Here is a 22251-nt window from a genome sequence, read left to right as displayed (position 1 = left end):
GGATTTAATTGCAATGTGACCTATGACTATAGGGTAGCTTCTGATTAGACCCTGTTTACATCTCAAAGAACACTGACAGAAGGATTATATGTGGATAATCCAGCCTCTCGCTTTTTTCTGTAGAACAAATCCAATCGCAGTAGCTCTGCATGTACTTTAGGGCTGCATTTTACAAACCTTTCTAAAAACAACTGTAAGATATATATCATTTTTCATAAAGACATCATGTTTGGAAAAATATTTGACTTTAAAAGAAGAGCTATAGAACACAGACAGAGGGATCTCCATACTAAGACACTTCGGGTCATAGAACATATTACTTCCAGTGCAGGAGTTGTGACCAAGACACTGGAGCCTTTTAAGAGGCCAGAACATGAAGGCTGCCTTTGAGCCCATATGAGGCAGTAAATGAACCTCAGTGCACTTGGATATACCCTTTTATATGAAATCTGCATCATTTTCTATGAAAGGATTTTCTTATTGTCGGTTGTTTATTAAGACTATGGCAATGTTTCTCAATCCACTGTTAAGCCGTATCTCCCAGGTATAAAAAGAAAAAGCTTATAGTCCTAAAAATACTACTGTCATTTGAAATGCAAGATTAATTAAATGTCATGTAAAAATGGAGAAAACTGCTGCATTGTTTTAAAACTATACAAGCCAGCTCTCTAAACCCTTTGAGACTCAGTAGTTAACTGGATTAACTAGAGAAATAAAAAATTAAAAAAAAAAATCAAAGATTCTGATTAGTAATTCTGAGTAAATAAACCTCTGTTTCGGTGGTACTTGTCCTAGGTTAACCCAGCACCGGTCAATACAAAGAGCATCAGCTTTGGAATCAGACAGTCTTGGTTCAAATTTCTACTCTAGTAGCTGGGCACCTATGGGCAAATTATAAGCTGAGTTTCAAGTGCCTCATCTTTATAATGTTAATAATGAAAACAGTGATATACATATATTATGAGTATTAAAGGAGACAATACCCTCATTGACACATTTTAGGGACCCAATGATTGTTCCCACAGTAATTTCTCCCTCACTTTGGCAAGTCCTGGTAGCATATCATTCAAGGTCATACAAGGCTGGCCATATGACTGCTATTCTTATTTTTCAAATTATGGAAGACATGCAGAAGGCATTAGACATAGGAATCTAAAGGATATTTCTATAACTGGTTTATTGACAACTTTTTGGTAATAATCGGTTATTGACAATATGCTGTGGTATATATACTTCATCTGCTTTCATATTAATTGAAAACCTACCTGGGATTATTGATAACTTTCACCAATGCTTCATATAGCTCTCCTTCAGTAACTGTCTTCCATTCTAGCAATATCCCCATGCCTTTTGCCTGGACCCGAGTCATAGTATCATAGTGGTCTCCAAAGAGTGGGATTCCCACTACAGGTACACCATGATACATAGTTTCAAAAATACTATTCAAACCACCATGGCTCAGGAAGGCTTTAATATTTGAATGCCCTAAAAAAGGATTAAAAAAAGAAAACATACATTTTAGATATAGGATTTTTAAAGGCTTAATTTCAGTGGTTCCTGCTCTACATCAATTAAAATGCTTGTCATATAAATAATGAACTGATTTGTATATATTAATTAAAAGCCATTTTTAAATGGCTAAAATTTCTGGCTTCAAGGAGGGTATTACAACTTTGCCTCAAACACAAATACCAATGTGTGGGAGTGAATGCCACGCCTCGAGTCGGATGGGCTTCTGAAGCCAGCAGGATGAATGTGGGGGTTGCACACAGAGAAGTAGATCTCAATACTGGAGTGATGAATAGCCTGGGCATCTGGCTGGCCTACATCGCCTTGGTAGGACTGCTGCATGTGGTTTTACTCAGCATCCCCTTCTTCAGCATTCCTATTTTCTGGACCCTGACCAACATCATCCATACCTTGGCTATGTATGTCTTCTTACATGCAGTGAAAGGGACACCCTTTGAGACACCTGACCAAGAAAAGACTCGGCTGCTGACACACTGGGAACAGATGGACTATGGGCTCCAAAATACCTCTTCCTGCAAATTTCCTCAGCATCTCTTCTATCGTACTCTACCTCCTGGCCAGGTTCCACACCAAGTATGATGCTGCTCACTTTCTCATCAACACAGCCTCATTGCTCAGCATACTGCTGGCTAAGTTACCCCAATTCCATGGGGTTCATCTCTTTGGCATCAACAAATACTGAGGGGTGGGGCTGGGGAGAACACTGGACCAAAGGACTGTAGCGTCCTTTCCTTCTCCGTATTGTCTTCTGTATCTTGAAAGGCTGAGAACTATATAACCTTTCCCAAATTCCCAAGAAGGGAATAGATTAGAAAACTGGGCTCCCTGGGCCCAGCCCTGCTAAGAGCAGATTTCCTTGAATCTGGAAAGGTGGGAAAGATAAGGACCAAATCACTCTCCCTCACAGCATGAAGTCATGTTTGAGCAGCTTATTTGGTTATTGAGCAGTTGTTGGTGATTAAGTTTTTCCAGATCTTCCACCCACATCACCTTCCAGCTCTGTTTTGCTGTGTATTTTCCTTATAATAAAGATAATAATAAAAAAAAATACGTGAATACCAACTGACTAGTCACATCTATTTAAGTGGTCATTAATAAATAGGAACCAAAAGTAAGAAAGGCCAAAATACCAGGGTGCAACCACATTCTACTAAAAATAGACATCCACTTCATGATACCCAAGCATTTATCTATATTAATAAATAAAACACACTTTGTAAAAAAAAATATGTTATGATGTGAGGCTGGATTCCTTAAGTCCATGAAGAGTTTATTTGCTTATCCAAGGAGGAATACTGTACAGCACAAAGTATTTACAACATTCAAGTCATGTTAGCTTCTGTGCTTCATAATTTTAGGGTCCAATTTTACTGTTTAGGTATATAAAGAAGTAGGGACTGACACTTATAAAAATTAGTTGTAAGCGATGGAACATCATTAACATCTAGTTGTCATGGGGATAAAAGAAGATAATTTATCAAAATTAATGAGGTATTTCAAAACCCAGATCTCCTTGTGAGCAGCCTATATTTCATAAAAGGCACTAAAAGCCTTGTACAAGAAATGTAGGACAAAGAAAACAGTGCATTTAGGAATTGTGTGCTATGGCCAGAAAGGAACTACAGCTTGCAGCAACAAATCTTTTAAATATACACACACCAGGTACAAAATGGACTTTGGGGGGTACCTGGGTGGCTCAGTGGTTGAGCGCTTGCTTTTGGCTCAGGGCGTGATCCTGGCATCCTGGGATCTGAGCCCCGCACCTTCTCCCTCTGCCTAGGTCTTTGCCTCTCTCTTTGTGTCTCTCATGAATAAATAGATTAAATATTCAACAAGTAAAACGGACTCCAGGTATTGAACCTTGGTCTCAATTGGGCACTGGGACCCTTCCACTCCATGTCTCATAGGGTCAGTAGCTCAGTGTCACCTTTGCCTACAAATAACTTCTCAACTCAGCCCACTTAATGGATCTGCCCTCCTAGTGCATTTCAAATTTTCTTTTTAGCAACAAAACCTTTTCCCTAAACAAAACCTTGCAGTGAAAAATAAGGCAGTGTTGGTGGGTGGAGCACAGGGGGGAGAATGCAAGGAAGGGAGGGGAAAGACAGTGGTCTGGTTCCTACTTCTCATCCTGGAGGAATCTTCTGATCATTGTTAAAAGCCAACAGAGGACCCACAAAGTCATGCCTGGTGATAAAAATGACACTAATCTCGGCAAAGGCAGAGAACTGAGATTCTGAGGAGCCCAGAAAAGGTAGGAATTTGAAAAAGGCCATTGGGTGTGGACCACTGAGAAGCTACATCTCGCTGTACAACCCATGAGTACAGTTCAGATTTTCCCAAATTGTGGTATCATTGTGGGGCTGAAAGGGCTGATGGCCAAGATTATCTTATTTAAATTTTCTGCTTCTTTCTACCTTCTATGGAATCTGAAGTCATAATAGTAAAGACATAAGAAAAAAATACAAGTATTAAGAAAGGTAAATTGCCCTGTTTCTTCTTCGATTTTGTCACTTATAGAACACTATATATAAAATGAAGTAGAGCAAAAGGAATTATGTATCTAAAGAAAATTCCTCACTGTTTTTTAGTTGCAAAATTCAACTTGCTGGTTTTTAGGATGGGTCATTTTGTAGCTTCTAAAAAATACTTTTCAAAATCCTATTTTTAAGAATATTATTTAAAGTCAGCTACATACCTCACTGTTTTTCAGTTACAAAATTCAATTTGCTGGTTTTTAGGATTGGACATTGTAGCTTCCAAAAGATACTTTTCAAAAACCTATTTTAAAAGAATACTGCTTAAAGACGCCTACATAATTTGTTAGATTTTAGTATTATTGAACAAATGATGGTCAATATTGCCAAAAATCAGTAACATTTTTATAATTTCCTTAATATCTTAAAGGATACTATGGCATCACGTTTTTCTAGAAATTTAATGAAATTACAGTTTTACTATCTCTGCTTATTGAACAGTTAAATTATTTATTTCAAATATCTTCGAACTAGCCAGGAATGCACATAATTGCTACTTTAGTTTTTAAAAGGATCAGAATCCCAATAAATAAATCAAGTGTTTATTTAATAGTGTTTCATAAAGGGGATCCCTGGTTAGCTCAGCGGTTGGGAGCCTGCCTTCAGCCCAGGGCATGATTCTGGAGTCCAGGGATCGAGTCCCACATCAGGTTCCCTGCATGGAGCCTGCTTCTCCCTCTGCGAGTCTCTCTCTCTCTCCCTCTCTCTCTCTCTCTCTCTGTTTCTCATGAATAAATAAATAAAATCTTAAAAAAATAGGTCCATAAATGTCTGGTGATTTTAGGGGAAATCTAAACAGATGAACCAAATAAAGATAAGATAAATTGTTTCCTTGGCCTTCTGCTTCTCTTTGGTTTCAAACAAATGAGTAACCTTTAATTTCTCTGAGTTCTGAGATATAATTGTAATAAAACTCAAATCTACATTTTCACTGTTTTATTACCTTTAGCTGATTAATCTAATCAGATATAACTTTATTCACTGCTAGTTTATATAGCTTATTAAGTATATTTTCCAGAAAATTAAAATTAGTGACTTGTTTAAGAACTTTAATTTATAGACCCAAATGATTATACCTGACGAATTATTTTCTAATAAATAAAGATTTGACTTTTTGGTTTGAAATCTAAGTAAGATGAGACACTGGATGACATAGTGACTCTATGATAAACTACCTGCATATTATACAAGATGCTCAAGTACAAAAGTCACATTTACACAATGAAGATCTAAAAGCCCAGGTAAGTACCCACATGTCACTGACTTACCAAGCAGGTCATTTTGTGGTAACCATTCTATGAGCTTAGTGTTGTTTCCTAGATTCTTTGGTTTGGTTCCGGAAAACCTAAAATGTACGTCAGACAATGAATCTTTCAAAAACCAAACTTTACTCCTGATATGGATTCTGTGGTTAAATGATTCGATTTAAAATAAATGTTAAATGATCTTTTGTTGATATCTTTAAGAAGGAAATCATGCTCTAATAACAACAAAATTTTAAATTTCTCTTTCACATTTTCACTGATTGAGAGGGAAAAAACACTTGGCTTCTATTGAAATTTATTTTTCTTCAGCTCTTCTCACCCACTTACAGATATGGGGGGTGGGGTGGAAAGCATCCAAATAAACCTGTGCTAGAAGTCACTCTCCAGAAGAACCCAGAAAGAGAAACACGAGAGAAGCAGAGAGGGCAATCACTGGGCAATGGACAGCTCTAGTCTTTGACACCTGGAGCCCAGGGGAAGGAGTGAGAATTCAAAGAAAGCAGAGAGCATTCTTCTCTCGCTTGGCGCCAGAGACGGTTCTGTGGGGTGAAGGGTATCATTAAGTTGTTTCTTGCCTTGATCTTTGAAAGATAAACCATGAACATGCTTAATGACTGAGGGAATGGCAAGAGTCTGAGCTGAGCAGACATAAACGGTCCAAAGTAGAGAAGGGTGCTTTCTGGGTTAAGCCTAATAGAGGAAATGCAATAGAACTGGCATCCAAAGGAAAAAGTGCTAAACAGTTGGGATAAAATATGTATCCATTTCATAACTCAGCCAGGAAAAGTGAGAGCTAATCCTTACACAGTTGTTATAAAGGAAAGACCCATGCGACTCAGACCCTATTTGTAACGAACGGCTTGAGATTTTGGGGCCGATGTTGTTCACTGCTGTATCCCTGGTGTCCAATGGCAGTGTCAGTACTAAATAAATACATGGTAGATGGTGTTTAGGTCTGATTTTTACATAGTGAGTTGGGAAGTCCAGAGACAGACACTTGTGGGCAGTGCTTCCCACAGGAAGCTGGGGTAATCTATTGATCTATTTAACTAGCATTAACTAGCAAGTTATTATGTTATTTTAAGGCCTGGTCTCTTGGATACAAAAAATAAAAAGCATTATAAAGGACAAAAGGTTCCATGAAATATTTTACCTGTTTATTCATTCATCTATCACTCTTACCTCATTCCAACACTGATTTGAAGGGATATAGGAGGTATATAGAAATGCATGTAACTACAACAATTTTTAAAATGACAATAACCAACAGAAATGTAAAAGATTATAAAACTGAGGATAACATAAAAATGCATCCAAGACAAGGATAAATCATTTTGCAACACAGTTTCTTTGTATGCTATAGGCTTGATAATTTCTTTATTTGTCCATCTCAGAGTCTTATAAATTAGTCCCTATATTACAAAACACTAAAAATCAAAATGAAAAGTCAGGGGGATCCTGCAAATCTTTCCAGGGAACCAGTGTGTTGTGCTTTACTGGGACTGGCAGGCCAAGCAAGGGGATACTGAAAATTAAAGAAGTAATGGACATCATTACCTTACCTCCAAATCACTTTTTGGGGCAATCTCCCCAAAGCTCCAGCCAGTTTGTTAGCAATGTCTTCGGACAAATACTTGACACCAGCTCCAAAAGATACCAAGACAAAGCCGTGTTCATTAGCACCATTTACCCACCTTTGGAGATCCTATAAATCAAAATGCAGCAGTTAATTCTATAAAAGATCAGTTCATAATCAGTTTCATCAACAACCCAGTTTTTTAAAAATTTTAGACAATTTTCTTAAACAATTAGGTAGTAGAGGATATAAAATTTTTCTTTAAATAACTGTTTTTGTTTAAAATATTTCATCTGATGACATGAACTAAAATGAGGAGGGCAGATAGCTATTTTGGTAAGACCAACAAATAACAACAACAACAAAAAAATCAGTAGCTAATGGCCTAAGATCTCAGTTAATGATATTTAAAACATGGGTATAAATTTATATGAGGATGCAAGTGAAATATGTGGATTGGACATGAACTACCCACCCCCACTCCCACTCCCACCCAGGAGGTTTTGTTTGTCTGTGTTTTTTTTGTTTGTTTGTTTGGGTTTTTTTCAGGAGTGGGCTGACTTCATCTTGGTCTAAGCTTGGCGATTTTCATCCTGAAGTCATACTCTGTTATATGGTAAGAGTATAAGTCATACTCTGTTATATGAGAAGGAGTTAGCTAATATTCCAAAGGTCCATAGGTCTAATGAGTTTTACTATTTCTCTAAATATTTTTCCAACTCACAGAGAACACAAATCATATGTGATCTATAGTGAGGCATCCAGGGGTTCTAGAGATCTCTGAGTGGTTGCTCTCTCTCAAGGTGTAGGAAAATGTTAAATTCTCAAACCTGTCCTTAGACAGTCAACAGATGCCGGGCCATAGCAGATGTGATGTTAAGTAGGGACAATTTTAGCATTGTAGGACTCATCTTGGAGGAAGACACATTCAGAAATTTTTACTGGTATGGTTGCTTTATACTGAAAATGAAAGCAGTAAGTTTTAAGGGATACTCTCCTTGCTTTGTTTTATTCTATAGGCACAAATTTGTTTGTATGGTAAGTTATCCCTTTAGTAAGTCTTTGTCAAAGACGCTGAGCTTCAGTTTCCCATATGAAAGCTAATAGAGCCACAGCACTTTGAGGAACACATAATTCCACTGGAAGGAAAACAAATGTGCTGTCCATTGACAACACCTTTGCCATAATATAGGCATGAAAACAGGGGACAGACCCACTCTATATTCATGATGTGCAGAGTGGGCTGTCACAGTTACGTCTCACAGACCCTGCATATCTCTGATTCAGGATGAATGAGTTACTACAGCGTCTTCCATGCTCTTTGCATTTCTGGCATACCCTGATTTACTGCTGGGGCAGGAGCAAGGGTAACTGCACAGTAAGAAGTGTCATCACAATGGCATCACTGCCTAGCTTAATACCAAGTATTTATATGGAACATTAGGCGCCCTATGTCTTTCTTTTCTTTGCTTTCTTCCCTTTTCTTTTATTGCTTAATGAGATCTGTATTAACACTCTATTATACTCATTCTAAGCAGGGAAGGGGGTACCACTTCTTATGCCTAAGATGAGTTAGCGACTAGGGTAACTCGATGACTGAGATGGTGATGGAAGGAGAAGGAGGTATACCATCCTAGCTCCTGAGCAGGTAAAACAGGCTATAATTATTAATAAAGCTTTCAATTTATATTCTGCTACATTTACCAAGAATATCACATGTACTGAAAATATAACAGTGTTATCTGTGGATTCAAAGTAAGAAACAAGAGCAAACTGATTTAAAATCTCCATTTTAGATACAGTCCTAAGCCGGATGTACTTAATACAAATAGGAATGTTACACAGTAGAATGATTCAAATACTACATTTTATCTCTATGGTTCATCTTCAAGTAACTTATCACCTACTATCCAGTTCTCTAAAGATTAAAATTTCAGGGTCAATGCCATTTTAAAAAAGCTTACATTCAGATATACTAAGCCTTACAGTAAGAATGTTATTTAAATTTTGTTTCCCAAGGACTCAAAAGGTCTTTGAGTTTGAAATGATTCTATGCAATAAATACTTCAGTTGTTTGTTCTTTGTCCTGCATAATAGAAAATAAAATAAAGTCCATTAACCTATTTTTCTAGATTTTTTTCCAACCATACTCCTCAACCATTTATATTTAAGTATATAGCCTTTATTGATATAAGAGGGGGTAGAGAAAATTTTGCTCATTATAGTTCCCTTCAAGAAAAGCACTCAATATTTTTAGAAGATAATATTCCAATTGGCCTCAAGGTCATTTCCAAACTGCTATTTTCCTGAGCTGGAGGAAGCAGGGACATGAAAAGTCAGGGAAGAAACAGTGAGCCTGACACTGGGCTCCTGGACATAACCCCCTCCCCTATGATCTTTCATTTTCAGCCTAAATTCGCAAAACATTTGGGGTGACTGATGTTTTATGGGAACACAGAAGGGGATGGGTTTTGGATTTGGCTGAAAAGGGTGATACTCAGGCAGCAGGAAAAGCTGCAGGCACTGGAGGTTAAAGGGAGCCCAAATTCGCTGAACTCATGGTGAAGACTTTGGAACTGGAACTTTATGAAAAGTATTCCTGGCTCTCTAAAGGACTGAGAGGCCCCAGATGGCATCTTGTTTCTAGATACATATGCAGTGCTTTCTGGAATTTATAAAGTGCAAATTGATTTAACAATTCTTAAATAATAATAATAACCTTCAAACAAATGTGTTTGACGTTAAAAAAAAAATTTCTGGAAATTTAACACTTTAAAGATGAAGGTGTTTGGACTGTCCTTGCCCCCCTGACAGAAACCAGGTAAAAATTTAGAGTTAAAAAAGAAAACCCACCTCATTTATAATATCAACAAAAATCAGACATATCTAAGAATAGAGTAAGCCTAACAAAATATATAAGATGTATATGAAGAAAACTTTACTGAAGAACAAAATAGAAAAACTGAGTAAGTGAAAAGATGTAACATCTGCTAGGAAGGAAACATCAGTGTTCTGATGATGCAATTTTTTTTTTTATAAAATTAAGTTCAATGCATTGCCAGCCTACATCTAAGAGGACTATGTAACTAGAGCAGTCTGAAATTCATCTGGAAAAGAAAATGTACAAGGAAGGCCAAGAAGATATTGAACAAGAACAGGTAAAGAAAGTTTTCCTTCCACATACCAGAATGCACTCTAGAACCTCGAGCCATCTCTATGAAATGTTCAGTTTTAGGAGAAGCGAGAGCATGAAGGCAGCAGGCAGAGCCAGACTGTCGTGTACACAGGAACTGAACATTTCCATCAGCGGGGAAAAGAGTCATCCACCACTGACCTAGAAAAAATGTGGTTAGATCCCTCCACTAATATGAATTACATGAGGAATTAAAAAGTCAAAATGAATTAAAATAGATGAAGTACTTGAAAAAACTCCTCAAAAAATACTTTTGTTGTTTCTGGGTGTGGAAAGCCTTCCTGGTCCAGTCACAAATCCCAGAAGTCAGAAAGAAAACACTGAGAGATCTGGCTATAGAACAATAAAACTTCTAGAGTGTAAAAGACACTTTAAAAAAGCAAAATAACAATAATAAAAGTAATAACTAGACGCAGAAATAGTTTCAATATACAGAATAAAAGCTTGATATCCAAAACAAAATAATGAGAAAAAAATTTCCACATCAGGAAATACCCATTTCACAGATGGAAAGCAAATGGCATTCACATGGAAAGACGCTTAGTTAGTTTCACATGCTAGCCAGAGAAACAGATTCAAATTCTTTCATCTCTTATTCTCTGTGGTCTCACACAGTCCTCTGTTAGATTATGTCAATATATAGTTTAATCCATTTTAACTTAATTTAAAAAAGAATCAAATGCAGTATTTACCTGTAAGTATTATTTCTATAATAATTTATAATTTTCCATCAATTTTCTTGTTTTACTGTAAGGATAAACTGTTTTTTCCCAAATGGCCTCTGGGCCTATTGACTTAGCAAACTTTTCCCACATTAAGATTATCTTGGGATCCCTGGGTGGCGCAGTGGTTTAGCGCCTGCCTTTGGCCCGGGGCGCGATCCTGGAGACCCGGGATCGAATCCCACGTCGGGCTCCCGGTGCGTGAAGCCTGCTTCTCCCTCTGCCTATGTCTCTGCCTCTCTCTCTCTCTCTCTCTCTCTGTGACTATCATAAATAAAAATAAAAAATTAAAAACAAAACAAAAAGATTATCTTGTAAATGCCCATAGTTTCTTCTAGTAATTTTAGAGTTTCATTTCTCGAATTTCTAAGGCCTCATTATCCAGAATCTCTTTTTTGGAGGAAAGAATGAGACTGAGATCCATCTTTATTTTTAATCCAAAGGATAGCCAGTTCCGTCAACACTATTGAATATTTCCTTTTGTCTTCATTTATGTAAAATGCTGCCATCTCAGTGGATTTCTGAATTCTATTCTGTTCCATTGATCCATATACCCAGTTATTCCTGTGCCAGGGCCAAAGATTTTTATTTTCTGTTATATATAACACATTTTAATATTTGCCATGTTAGATTTCCCTCATTAATTTTCATTCTGGGGATTTTTATTAGTTATTCCTGTATTTAGCATCTGTTTTAAGGATTCTTCACCTGCCATTTACTAGCAGTACCATTTCTTAAGTATGTTTCGGGTATTTGCGCATATATGGACAGAATAAACACTTTGCTTCACATACCATAACAATTAAAATTGCATTCAGTCCTTTATACTCAACTGGCCAGCACATGGGCTGCACACTGCTCCACTAGATGGCACAGCAAGCACAGAGCATGGATGTGTGGTTGCTGCAGAGTGTTCCCCATGCTTCGGACCATCATGACAGATCCAAAGCCAGAGCCTATCTCTATGGTATTTCCTGCTCCCTGTCTGGGGAAGAACTGTGTCATTTTTCAAATGCAAAGGAAAGAAAAATCATCACAATAATAAATCAAATATTAAGCAGGAAATCAGCACTTATATATATATATATATATATATATATATATATATATATAAGCTTTTGAAAAGAGAACCTCACAATAAAAATAATCACTTTATCTTTTTGCAGGGTTAAGGTGTCTTAGTCTTTAACAGGAGAAAGCAAAATAAGGAAATATGGATAACATATTTATCATGGGGTTAATGTATTTGCTCTCTTTTATTTTTTTATAATCATGACCTGGATACACAAGGATTTGTTTTCCAAGACTGCCAGATTTCTTTTCACCACATGCCTCGACTTGGTCATGGGGAGAATAAGGCACTCTCCCCTATTCCTTCCATGGGGAGCTGTTTAGGATAAGTCAGGGTGAACCAGCCAGGCTCTGTGAGCTAGACTTGGGCCAGAACGGGAGCCAAGAGATACACAGAGTTAGATTGGGGGGGGGGGGGGGGGAGCAAGTGCTCCCAAAGTGTAACATTTTTTTATTGATTTTACATAAGATTTTGACATGATAGATGTCCAAAAATGAAGGATGTGAATAAATATTAAAAGAAGGAGTAGAAAGCAAGATACCAAGTCATTTAGAGAAGACAATCACTGGGTGACTCCTTTTTTATATACTTAGCCCCCTATTCCAAAACAAACAGAAACTTCCTATTAGTTGTGGCCCATGTGAAACATATCCTAACTCCAGAAATGCAAAGGCAGATTTTTAAAAGATAATCACTCAGAACCAATGAAAAAACAAACAAACAAACAAAAACACAGAAGAATTGGCTAGTGTAGGCCCACCTCTGTCTTCTCTAGGCTTCATTCTGAGGGCACCTGACTCTGGAGAGACCCCTGGGGAGATCTTTCACTGCTCTCTGAGACCTGGGGACAGATCGGGCTGCTGTGGTTAGTTAGTATCACATCTATCCTGATGGCAGCCTGTGTCCCAAACCTACTCTCTTCTCTCCCCACAAAATAGGAGCCTTGAGCAGGGGCCAGCACAGTTGAGAAAGCAGTAACACTGCATCCTTTGTCAGCCTCTTCCATTCTGAGACGAAGAATGCCTGGACTGTGAGAGAATCCTACACAGAGATGACGATGGGAGAAGAGGGACCTTTTTTCTTGTTTCCAACACCAACATCAATAGGCCTCTTTTCCAATTTTTAAAGTGCCTGACATAAAGAATGTTCCACTTTGGTCAGGTGGGCTGCAGAGAATCAAAATATTCATTCTGCAAAACCCAGTAGGTAAGATAATGATGAACATTTTGATATAAAATGTTTATAAAACATCGTGGGACATCAAACTTCACCTTTGGCTACAGCTAAGATAGTTAACCAGGACTTATTAAACAGCAACAAAAAGTACCATTGAAAATATAAATATGAAAGTTCCCATTCAAGATGAAATGCACCAACCATTATGAGCACTGATCTGATTGGCAAAGGATTTGGTTCAAACCTCAGTTCCACAATTTGCTGTGTGATCTCACTCAAGTCTCCTATTCTCTCTCAAGCCCAGATTTCTCATCTCTAAAAGTGCTGATAATATTCAGAAGGACATTGTGAAGATTAAATGAGATCAAATATGTAAAAGTGCAATGTTAAGCAAAAATTACCCTGTTATTCTTCCCTGGACAGGATGTCTGATAAGCAATAGACTGAATAGAGACTGAAATGATAGCCATGTTGAGAAGGGAAAAAGTCATTCTGCACCAAGATATTTTCTATCAATTATATGCTGTTCACCATGTTTGAGATTCTTCCGAATAAAGTTTGTTCAAACAAATGAGAAGTAGTACAAAAAGCTGTTTTACATGTGGTATCAAATCCAGTTGTCAGTTTTTCAGAATATTCAAGGGATTTCCAAGATTATCCAAAAGGCTTAAGCCACAACTAACATAAAGAAGAAATACAGTGATGAAAGTCAATGTGATGGTTCACTTTTTAAAAACCCCAGATGATCTTTTATTAACACATCGAACATTCAGGAAAATGAAATTAAGTACCTTAGAAGGGTGTATTCATTTCCACTAGGATTCTGTAGTATCTTCTCTCTTTCTCATAAGGCTTTTAATTTTTGCTATTACAGTTACAATGAAAAGTAGACAGGGGATCCCTGGGTGGCGCAGCAGTTTAGCGCCTGCCTTTGGCCCAGGGTGCGATCCTGGAGACCTGGGATCGAATCCCACGTTGGGCTCCCGGTGCATGGAGCCTGCTTCTCCCTCTGCCTGTGTCTCTGTCTCTCTCTCTCTGTGTGTGACTATCATAAATAAATAAAAATTAAAAAAAAAAAAGTAGGCAAATATGAAACCTCGATTTGACTTTGGAGACAGTTAAGTTTCAAAGTTCTTAAGACCTTCCAGAAATTGCACAGTCAGGATGTCCCAAGGTTACAATCATGGCAAGGAGCAATGGTAAATAGCCAGTGGAAATGGAAATCTTACCAGAAAAAAAAAAAAATCAGTCCAAAAAAAGATATTTAAATCTTTCTTTGTTACAAAAGGAAGCTAAAATCCAGAGATTTGGGGAGAGTGAGAGAGATCTGAGTATGCTTATTTTCAGTAAAGAGTGAGAATGGAGGGGACGGATGAAGATGCAGAAAGAGGAGGCATACGTTTTCTTTGCACATCTTAGTGTGTAGCATACAGATGTGAGATCCCAGAAAATGCTTTCCTTCACAATCTGCTGTCAGCTAAATGTTTTAAGTTTTGCCAGGGAATAAAAAGGCCACAATTATCAAAGAGTGTCCCAATAAATTTGGTGGGTTTCAAAAAGTCCACTTATTAATTCAGCAAATACTACTGACCACCTGCTATTTATCATACCTGACATTTTTTTTTTTTAGGCACGTGAGACATATCATTAGAATAAATGAACAAAAATTCCTGTCTTCAGGAAGTTTACATTCTTAACAGCACGGCCATAACCTAACTTTCTACCCTCACCTCCCATCACATTTGGATACCTTATCTGCCCTTCATTCCTCCAGATACAGTCTGCCCTGTGGTGCCTGAGATTTCCTCCTTACATGACAGTGATTTACCAAAGCCCTGACAAAGGATACTAATTCTCTGTTGATCTCCTCTGTGAGAGGTGCTTTCCTTTCCCAGGACGTTTATCACCTCACTTCTGTGTGAATTTATACACAAGACTTTCTTCTTGGTGCTCACTATGTATTTTAAGAAATCAAGAGACCTAATAGTAATCTACATCCTTAAAAAGATAAACACATCATTGCTTTATTTTTTTTTTCAGTTAATTAGATAAACAAGATTGTCTTTTCTCTGAAATTTGAGCCAACAAAGAGAACATTGAGCATTTTAGAGAAATGTCTCATTTTTATTTTTTTTTATTTTTTTTTTTTAATGTCTCATTTTTAAATTCAGATTTAGCTACTAGATTATGTGGGCTTGCCTAGAGAAAATAAAGGTAGATGTGCCAGCCAGTCTAGCTGTCTTCCTTCCTTCCTTCCAGGAAAACCCCAAAACTTTGTGATAATCACACTATTACACTACAAAGACACAATGAACAAGGCAAAGTCCATGTCTAGGATGAAGGCAGATGAGTGAAATGGCTGTAATAAAGTAAAATTCATACAAGGAGAGATCATCATGGGGTGTTTAGAGGAGATGAGGAGGATCTAAGGGAGGACCAGATGAGGATCTAAACCAGGGCTGGGCTGGTGAGAAGAATATGAAATGAATGCACTGAGGGTTTATTAGAACCAAAGACTTAGTGAGGGCTTGGGAGAAGTTGGGGTTTAGATTTTCAAGTTTCTGGCTTGGAATCATTGCAGAATTTACCAAGGGAAGAAACATCTAGGAAAGCAGGTTTGAGGGAGTAAGAAGAGCTTATAGCTGAACATAATGAATTTGAGATTTCTGTGTCCACTTCTGTTCCAAGTGGAACTATCTAGAAAGCAGTGGGAAATATGAAATTTGGGAGGGAAACAATGTGCTACAGACATAGCTTTGTACCTCAACTACATCAAGGGGAAACACATGAGTGTTATGGACAATAGGACTGGTGGTCTCCTTACTTTATCTTTCTCTCAAAAAGAATATGATGAAGAAATAAATTAGTGCAATTCTCAAGGAAGGGTGAGAAAAAGAGACTCTGGGTCTAGAATACCTAGCAGTATAAATTAGGAACACTTCTGTTCACAGCGCTTTTTAAAAATTGATCCTCTAGTTCAGTAAGTTGGAATGTAAGAGTTGATGGTACATGCTTGCACTTCTGGTCCAAGCAACCCCATAGAACATCAAACTCATCCTAGAATCAATCTAGTTACTTTGGGGAGGATCCCAAACCAAATCACAACCTCAAAATGACCACTATGTTCACTCCAACTTAATCTGATCATGGCAGTCCCATGCTAGGACTCTCCAGCCCACCTTCACACTGAGCAGAAATGGCATTCAGCCCTGCTCAGGCAGAAAAGAAAAGAACTTCCTGACTAGCAAAATCAGCACCTTACCCAAAAGGAGAGAATAAAAAACAAAACAAACAAAAAAGGAAGTTTGAGGAAGGGAGATCATATCAATTTTGATATTTCTTAGAACTTGATTAATTCCCATATAAACTATAACTCCCTGTTCAATCACATAATATAGCTGAGAGCTATAAAGTATGCCATTGTTGTAAGTCTGAACTAAGACGCCTTAGATTAAAGGCAAGAGAAAAGTTAAATAGCATATAGCAAAAAGAAACTGAGAGGAATTACCTAGAAGCTGAGTATTCATTATTTACTTACATAAGAGAAGAATGAAGTCAAGTCCTTTTACTCCTTTTACAATCTCATTTTATTATACATCCTAACTACTTTCCCTCCAAAATATCAACAAACCTGTATTTCTCACCACACTGAGAAATAAAAATAAAGCTATTTTTTTTTTAAGATTTTATTTATTTATTCATGAGAGATACAGAGAGAGAGGCAGAGGGAGAAGCAGGCTCCATGCAGGGAGCCCGACATGGGACTAGATCCCAGGACTCCAGGATCATGCCCTTGGCCAAAGGTGGCGCTAAATCGCTGAGCCACCCGGGCTACCCAAAAATAAAGCCACTATTTTTTTTACTTTTAAACTTCCCTCCATCAATTTCAGCATCTGTTTAACACATTTTTTAACTGCAGATTTTTAAAAAATAGGTAACAGGGAATTGGTAAATAGTCTATTTGGTAAAAGTGCTCTAGGGAGCTATGAATTATTAATCATTTGTGAGCAATCATTTTATTTTAGTACAAGGCATGGAAGTTACATTGTGTGGTAGATTGGATTTTCCCAGCAATAAAGCAATGGCTGCTGTCCCGCATGTGCTTTCAGAACCTTGCTACTCCCCATCAAGTCAGGCTGTTTATATCCACCTCTAGAATATGGGCAGGCTCGTGATTGCTCTCCTCAATATAGTAGAAGTAATGCTATGTGACATTAAAAGCTAGGTCATCAGAAAGGATACAGATTCCACCTGCTTCTCTCTCTCTCTTGGAACGTGCACCCTTGATGCCTGATCACCATGCCATGAGCTACGAGCAAATCCAGGCCACATGGAGAAGCCACAAAAAAGAGTTCTAACAGCCCCAACTGAGGTCTCAGCTGACAGTCAGTATCAACAGCCCAACATCTGACTGAATGAGCCTAATGATGATTCCAGTTTCTACTTCAAGTCTTCCGGATGAGACTGCAGACGTGAAGCACAGACAAGTCATTCACTGCCTCAATCCTTCACCAACAGATTCTATGGGCATTAAAAAGTAGTTGTTTAAAAGTCACTAAGAGGGGCATCTGGGTGGCTCAGTCAGGTAAGCTTCTGCCTTCATCTGGGTCATGATCTCGGAGACCTAGCATGGAGTCCCACATCTGGCTCTCTGCTCAGCAGGGAGTTTGCTTCTCCCTCTCCCTCTGCGCGAAAGCACTCTCACTCTCTCTCTCTCTCTCTCTCTCTCTGTCTCAGATAAATTAATAAAATCTTAAAAAAAAGAAAGTCACTAATATTGTTTTTGCAGCTCAAGTAACTGAAACATCCCAAAGGATCTTTATTTGGTTACTTTCTCAAGAGTCACAGATGGATGTTAAAAACAAGGCTAAGAGATTCATATGAAGTCCTAGAATTTTTTTCACAGAAAAGGCTGAGAAAATAGGAAGTAACTATGGTCACTGAAAGCCTAGTTTTGTGGCTTTAAACTCATCTAAATTGCTATTTCTAAGAAAGTAAGATAACGAATAAACCTCAGGCCCAAAGAACCTAATTTTGAGCAATGGACCTATGGTCCACATCAATACTTCAAAGGGGAAAAAGTAATATTTACTTGGTATTTTTCCAAAATAATTCTTACAGCCCTATTCCCTTTTGAAGCATACTGATATTACCAAGGACTGCATGCACTGCCCGTAGTTAATCTGCAGGCATATTCGTTTCTTCAATAACTCAATAACAGTTAAACTTTTATTCGTCATTTTCTATGTGCCAAGAGCTAGGTGTCAGGACTACAAAATAGATAGGTATGGTTTCCCATCCAGAAGTTCAGAGTCCAGTTCTGGCTTCACTATCAGCAGCACATGGATACTAGCTTTGTCCTATTTCTTCCCTCTATGCTGCGGATATGGAGACCCTGGAAATAAATGATTTAAAAAACACATTTACATTAAATTTCTATAAATTATAGCTCAGTTTTCTCTTGATTTCAGAGTTGAATTCCCAATGGAATGTGTGACAATCAGCAATTAAAAGTTGTATGTAACTGGTTCCAAAACCAATTAGAAACACATTAATAGTTCAATTAAGTAAAATTCCAAAAATTCTTTGGCAAAACTAAAGAATCCCTTTATAAGTCAAAGAAAATCTCTGTTTCTGATATCAATACTGGTATATTTGGTGTTCCCAGATTATAAACCTATAAAGAATAATAAATGCAGAAATTGGTTAGAACCAGTCAAGTTCATATTATTTCCAGGGTAAATCACTTAATTAGATCCTTCCACGTCAATAGAGTGCACCTCTATTCTGAGTGCACCTCTATCATCAGAGTGCACCTGAGTCAGTTTCTCTCGAATGTCTAAAAAAAGTCTATGAAGCTAGACAACAACCAAATATGCAATAAGATCACATCCTATATAGATATTTCTACTAACTCTAATGTCTTTCCATGCTGAGCACGAATACTGTACATGGACAGGAAGAAGGCAGGAGAGGTTTACTTCTGCTGTTGCTTGAGGTGAGTGATGGTACAGACTGGAAAACTAGGCACTGATCTACCCTTTGCCCTTAACCTCTCTCCTCTTTCAGATAATTTATTTCCACAACTATTCAGGAAGTACATGCCTCCTATGAAACAAAGCCAATGACCCAGAAGGGGTATTGGGCAATGGTGCATTGATCCTGGCATGAGCAGTTGTGTCATCTCAGGGAAAGCACTTCTACCTGGGGCAGGAACATGCAGAGCCATGGTAACAGTGCCTGCTGGATGGTGTAATCTTTCATGTATTAACCTATATAAAGACAATTTACAAAACAAATCTCACCCATTGCTTGGATGGAGAACAGGAAGATCAGAAAAAAATAAAAATCCTAGCTGGTTCCATCAAAGGCTATATAAATGAAGGAGAAACATCATGTTTGGGGTTGTCCTGCCTCTCATTCTGTCTCTGGATACTGCTCCTACAGGAGCACTCCCATCAAATTATTCACATTCTCAAGTCAACTCTGTGGAACTAAAATTTGGATTCATTTGCTCTTCTAATTCATCAATATCATGACTTCTTCCATTAATATGATTAACCAGTACACTCCTAAAGAAGTGTGTAGTAGGGATCCCTGGGTGGCGCAGCGATTTGGCGCCTGCCTTTGGCCCAGGGCGCGATCCTGGAGATCCGGGATCGAATCCCATGTCAGGCTCCCGGTGCATGGAGCCTGCTTCTCTCTCTGCCTGTGTCTCCGCGCCTCTCTCTCTCTCTCTGTGTGTGTGACTATCATAAATAAATAAAAATTAAAAAAAAAAAAAAAAGAAGTGTGTAGTAGAAGACTATTATTGAATGAGCAGCCCAAAATTTGCTTTTCCGCCATTCTCTTTTTATCCTCACTCCTGGGCTCTCTCATAAAAGTTTACTGCCCAATCCAAACCAGCATGTTAAAAAAGTCTCATTCAGATACTCTCTACTTAGTGCTCAAGTTCTTAATTCCATTTTTTAAACTTTATCCGTGAAAAAAATCTTCAAATTTTCATGGACAATCCAATGCCAATCTGTTTCTCACTTTCTACACGGAACCACACTAGATCATTCTCATAACCTGTACCATCACTGCCGACCTGGTGACTGTGTTCGTTCTGGTCCCCCTTGCATCATGTTACTTCCATCTATCCATATTGAACAAAACCTTCAAGGTCAGATCAAATGCCACCTTCTACACCAATTCTAGATATTGTCCACTTTAAGAAATTATTGTCTCTCCTTTGATAGTACTTTATATCTCTCTTATGGTATTGTTCTACTTGAACTTGTGATAAAATTATTTGTATACATATATCATTTCCTTTTTAGGATTTTTAGCATTTAGCAGACTATAATTCCTTGAATATCAAAGCACCCAAAATATTGCATTGACCATAATTCATGTATACCCACACATTCATTGAATACATATCTATCTGGTAGCTTACATTAAATTTTCATTATTGCTTTACTAAATCAAACCAATGTAAACATCCATCAACTTACAAGTGGATTTATTCCAAATTCCAATGGATTTATTCCAATATTTGTATGTCTTCTTTTTCTGAAATCTATGTGTGTTTTCACAAAATGTTATTGTTATACATGGTAATCAGGATATTTGAAGTTGTATTTTAGGACTTCAGTATATTATGGATCATTTATTAATTTAAAAGACATTTGGAAGATATCTTAAGAACCTAGCTGTGATGCATTTAATAACACTGTTCCAATGGGAACTTTGAGACAGCAAATTCGTGTTCTCCATTCCCATTCCTGGGCACCAGTGACTGCAGACTTACTCTACCTGTTCAAAAAAAAACCAAACAAACAAAAAAAAAAAACCACCCCTCTGTATAGGTTTAACAGTAAGCACTTAAAAAGTTTATGAAACTGAAATATCTTTGTAGCAGAGAAGGCATGCCCCTATCAGAGCATGTAAGACTGAGAGCAATAAAACCAAATGAAACAATAGGAATGAGAGCAAAACTGACAAATATATGGAAAACCAACTAGTATTTGTCTTAAGTCTTAAAACTCTCTTAAATTTCACAAGAAATTAAAATGTGAGAATTTTTTATTGTAAAAAAGAAATATGGCTAAAGAAAAAGGTTTAAGTAATTCTTTAAGAAGATTCTTCAAATATTCTCAACTGAGGAAAAAGAGAAAGAATCTTTTTTAACTCAAATTGTTGACATATTTTCTTGATATATGTGATTTACTTTACTCTAGGACTCCAAAGGAAAATTAGTATGACAATCATTCACTAGAATGAAAAACAAGAAAACTATTAAAAAAAAAAAAAAAAAGGCGCTCCTTCCCCTTAACAAGTTATAAGGAAAATGTTTGCCAGCAAAGATCTCAAGTATCTCCTCTAGCTCCGAAAATCTAAGATTGGGCAAACTGAGAACAAAAATGGAGAAGGAACAAGGAGTAAAACAAAGATAAGATTTTTTAGGATCAATAGAGTAAGGAGTTTTTAAAGAGATGAGTTACAAGTAGACAAATTTATATTAGAGACAGGAAATGGTAGAGCAAAAAAGAACTTTTGGGCAAAGGGAAGGGCTTGTTCAATGGAAAAAAAGCAGTAAGATGTTGCAGAATAGAAAGACAACTTATCCATTTACAGAAGAAAAATTGCTTTCTGTGGAAAAGAAAGAAATGAGCACGATCAGATAAAGAGTAGATGCCAGAGAGCTCAAAGATTTAAAAAAGAGAATAAAAGAATTCCTGAATTTATGAGATCACCCGGGATTCCTCTCACTTGGCAGCTGATTCCAACAAATTGAATAACACTTCAAATAAATTAGAAACCAACAACCAAGCATCAAAAACGTCACCAAGAAATAAATTCTTTAATGGAACTAGAAACCATAGTCACAATATTGGACTAAGTATTTCATAAAAATGTAAGAATGCATGTATATCATTTCCAAGTACAAATAGACAACTTTAATGTATTTGTATGTAGTAGTAGTATATATACTGCTTCAAAGCATATGAACCTGGGCAGCCCCGGTGGCTCAGTGATTTAGCGCCTGCCTTCGGCCCTGGGCCTGATCCTGGAGTCCCGGGATCAAGTCCCGCGTTGGTCTCCCCTCATGGAGCCTGCTTCTCCCTCTGCCTGTGTCTCTGCCCCTTTCTCTGTGTCTTTCATGAATGAATAAATAAAATCTTTAAAAAAAAA

General features: G+C 37.4%; 1 protein-coding gene and 1 pseudogene across 5 annotated transcripts in view; one reads left to right on the top strand and one right to left on the bottom strand.

The window, feature by feature from the left end:
* Window positions 1-22251, bottom strand: part of UGT8 (UDP glycosyltransferase 8) — a 104803-nt gene that overhangs the window by 23322 nt on the left and 59230 nt on the right. For all 5 annotated transcript variants that reach the window (XR_012023257.1, XR_012023256.1, XR_012023258.1 and 2 more), the window contains exons 3-5: window positions 6895-7037; window positions 5336-5412; window positions 1266-1485 (exon numbers count right to left, since the gene is read on the bottom strand). Coding sequence is in view for 1 of the 5 variants with exons in the window: in XM_072810223.1 (XP_072666324.1) it covers window positions 1266-1485; window positions 5336-5412; window positions 6895-7037 (440 nt within the window). In the remaining 4 variants the exon portion in view is untranslated. The remainder of the gene's footprint in view (window positions 1-1265; window positions 1486-5335; window positions 5413-6894; window positions 7038-22251) is intronic.
* Window positions 1750-2212, top strand: LOC140623694 (ORM1-like protein 2 pseudogene; annotated as a pseudogene).

Source organism: Canis lupus, chromosome 33, assembly GCF_048164855.1.
Source record: "Canis lupus baileyi chromosome 33, mCanLup2.hap1, whole genome shotgun sequence".
Taxonomy (NCBI): Eukaryota; Metazoa; Chordata; class Mammalia; order Carnivora; family Canidae; genus Canis; species Canis lupus.
This window is presented reverse-complemented; position numbering and strand designations above follow the sequence as displayed.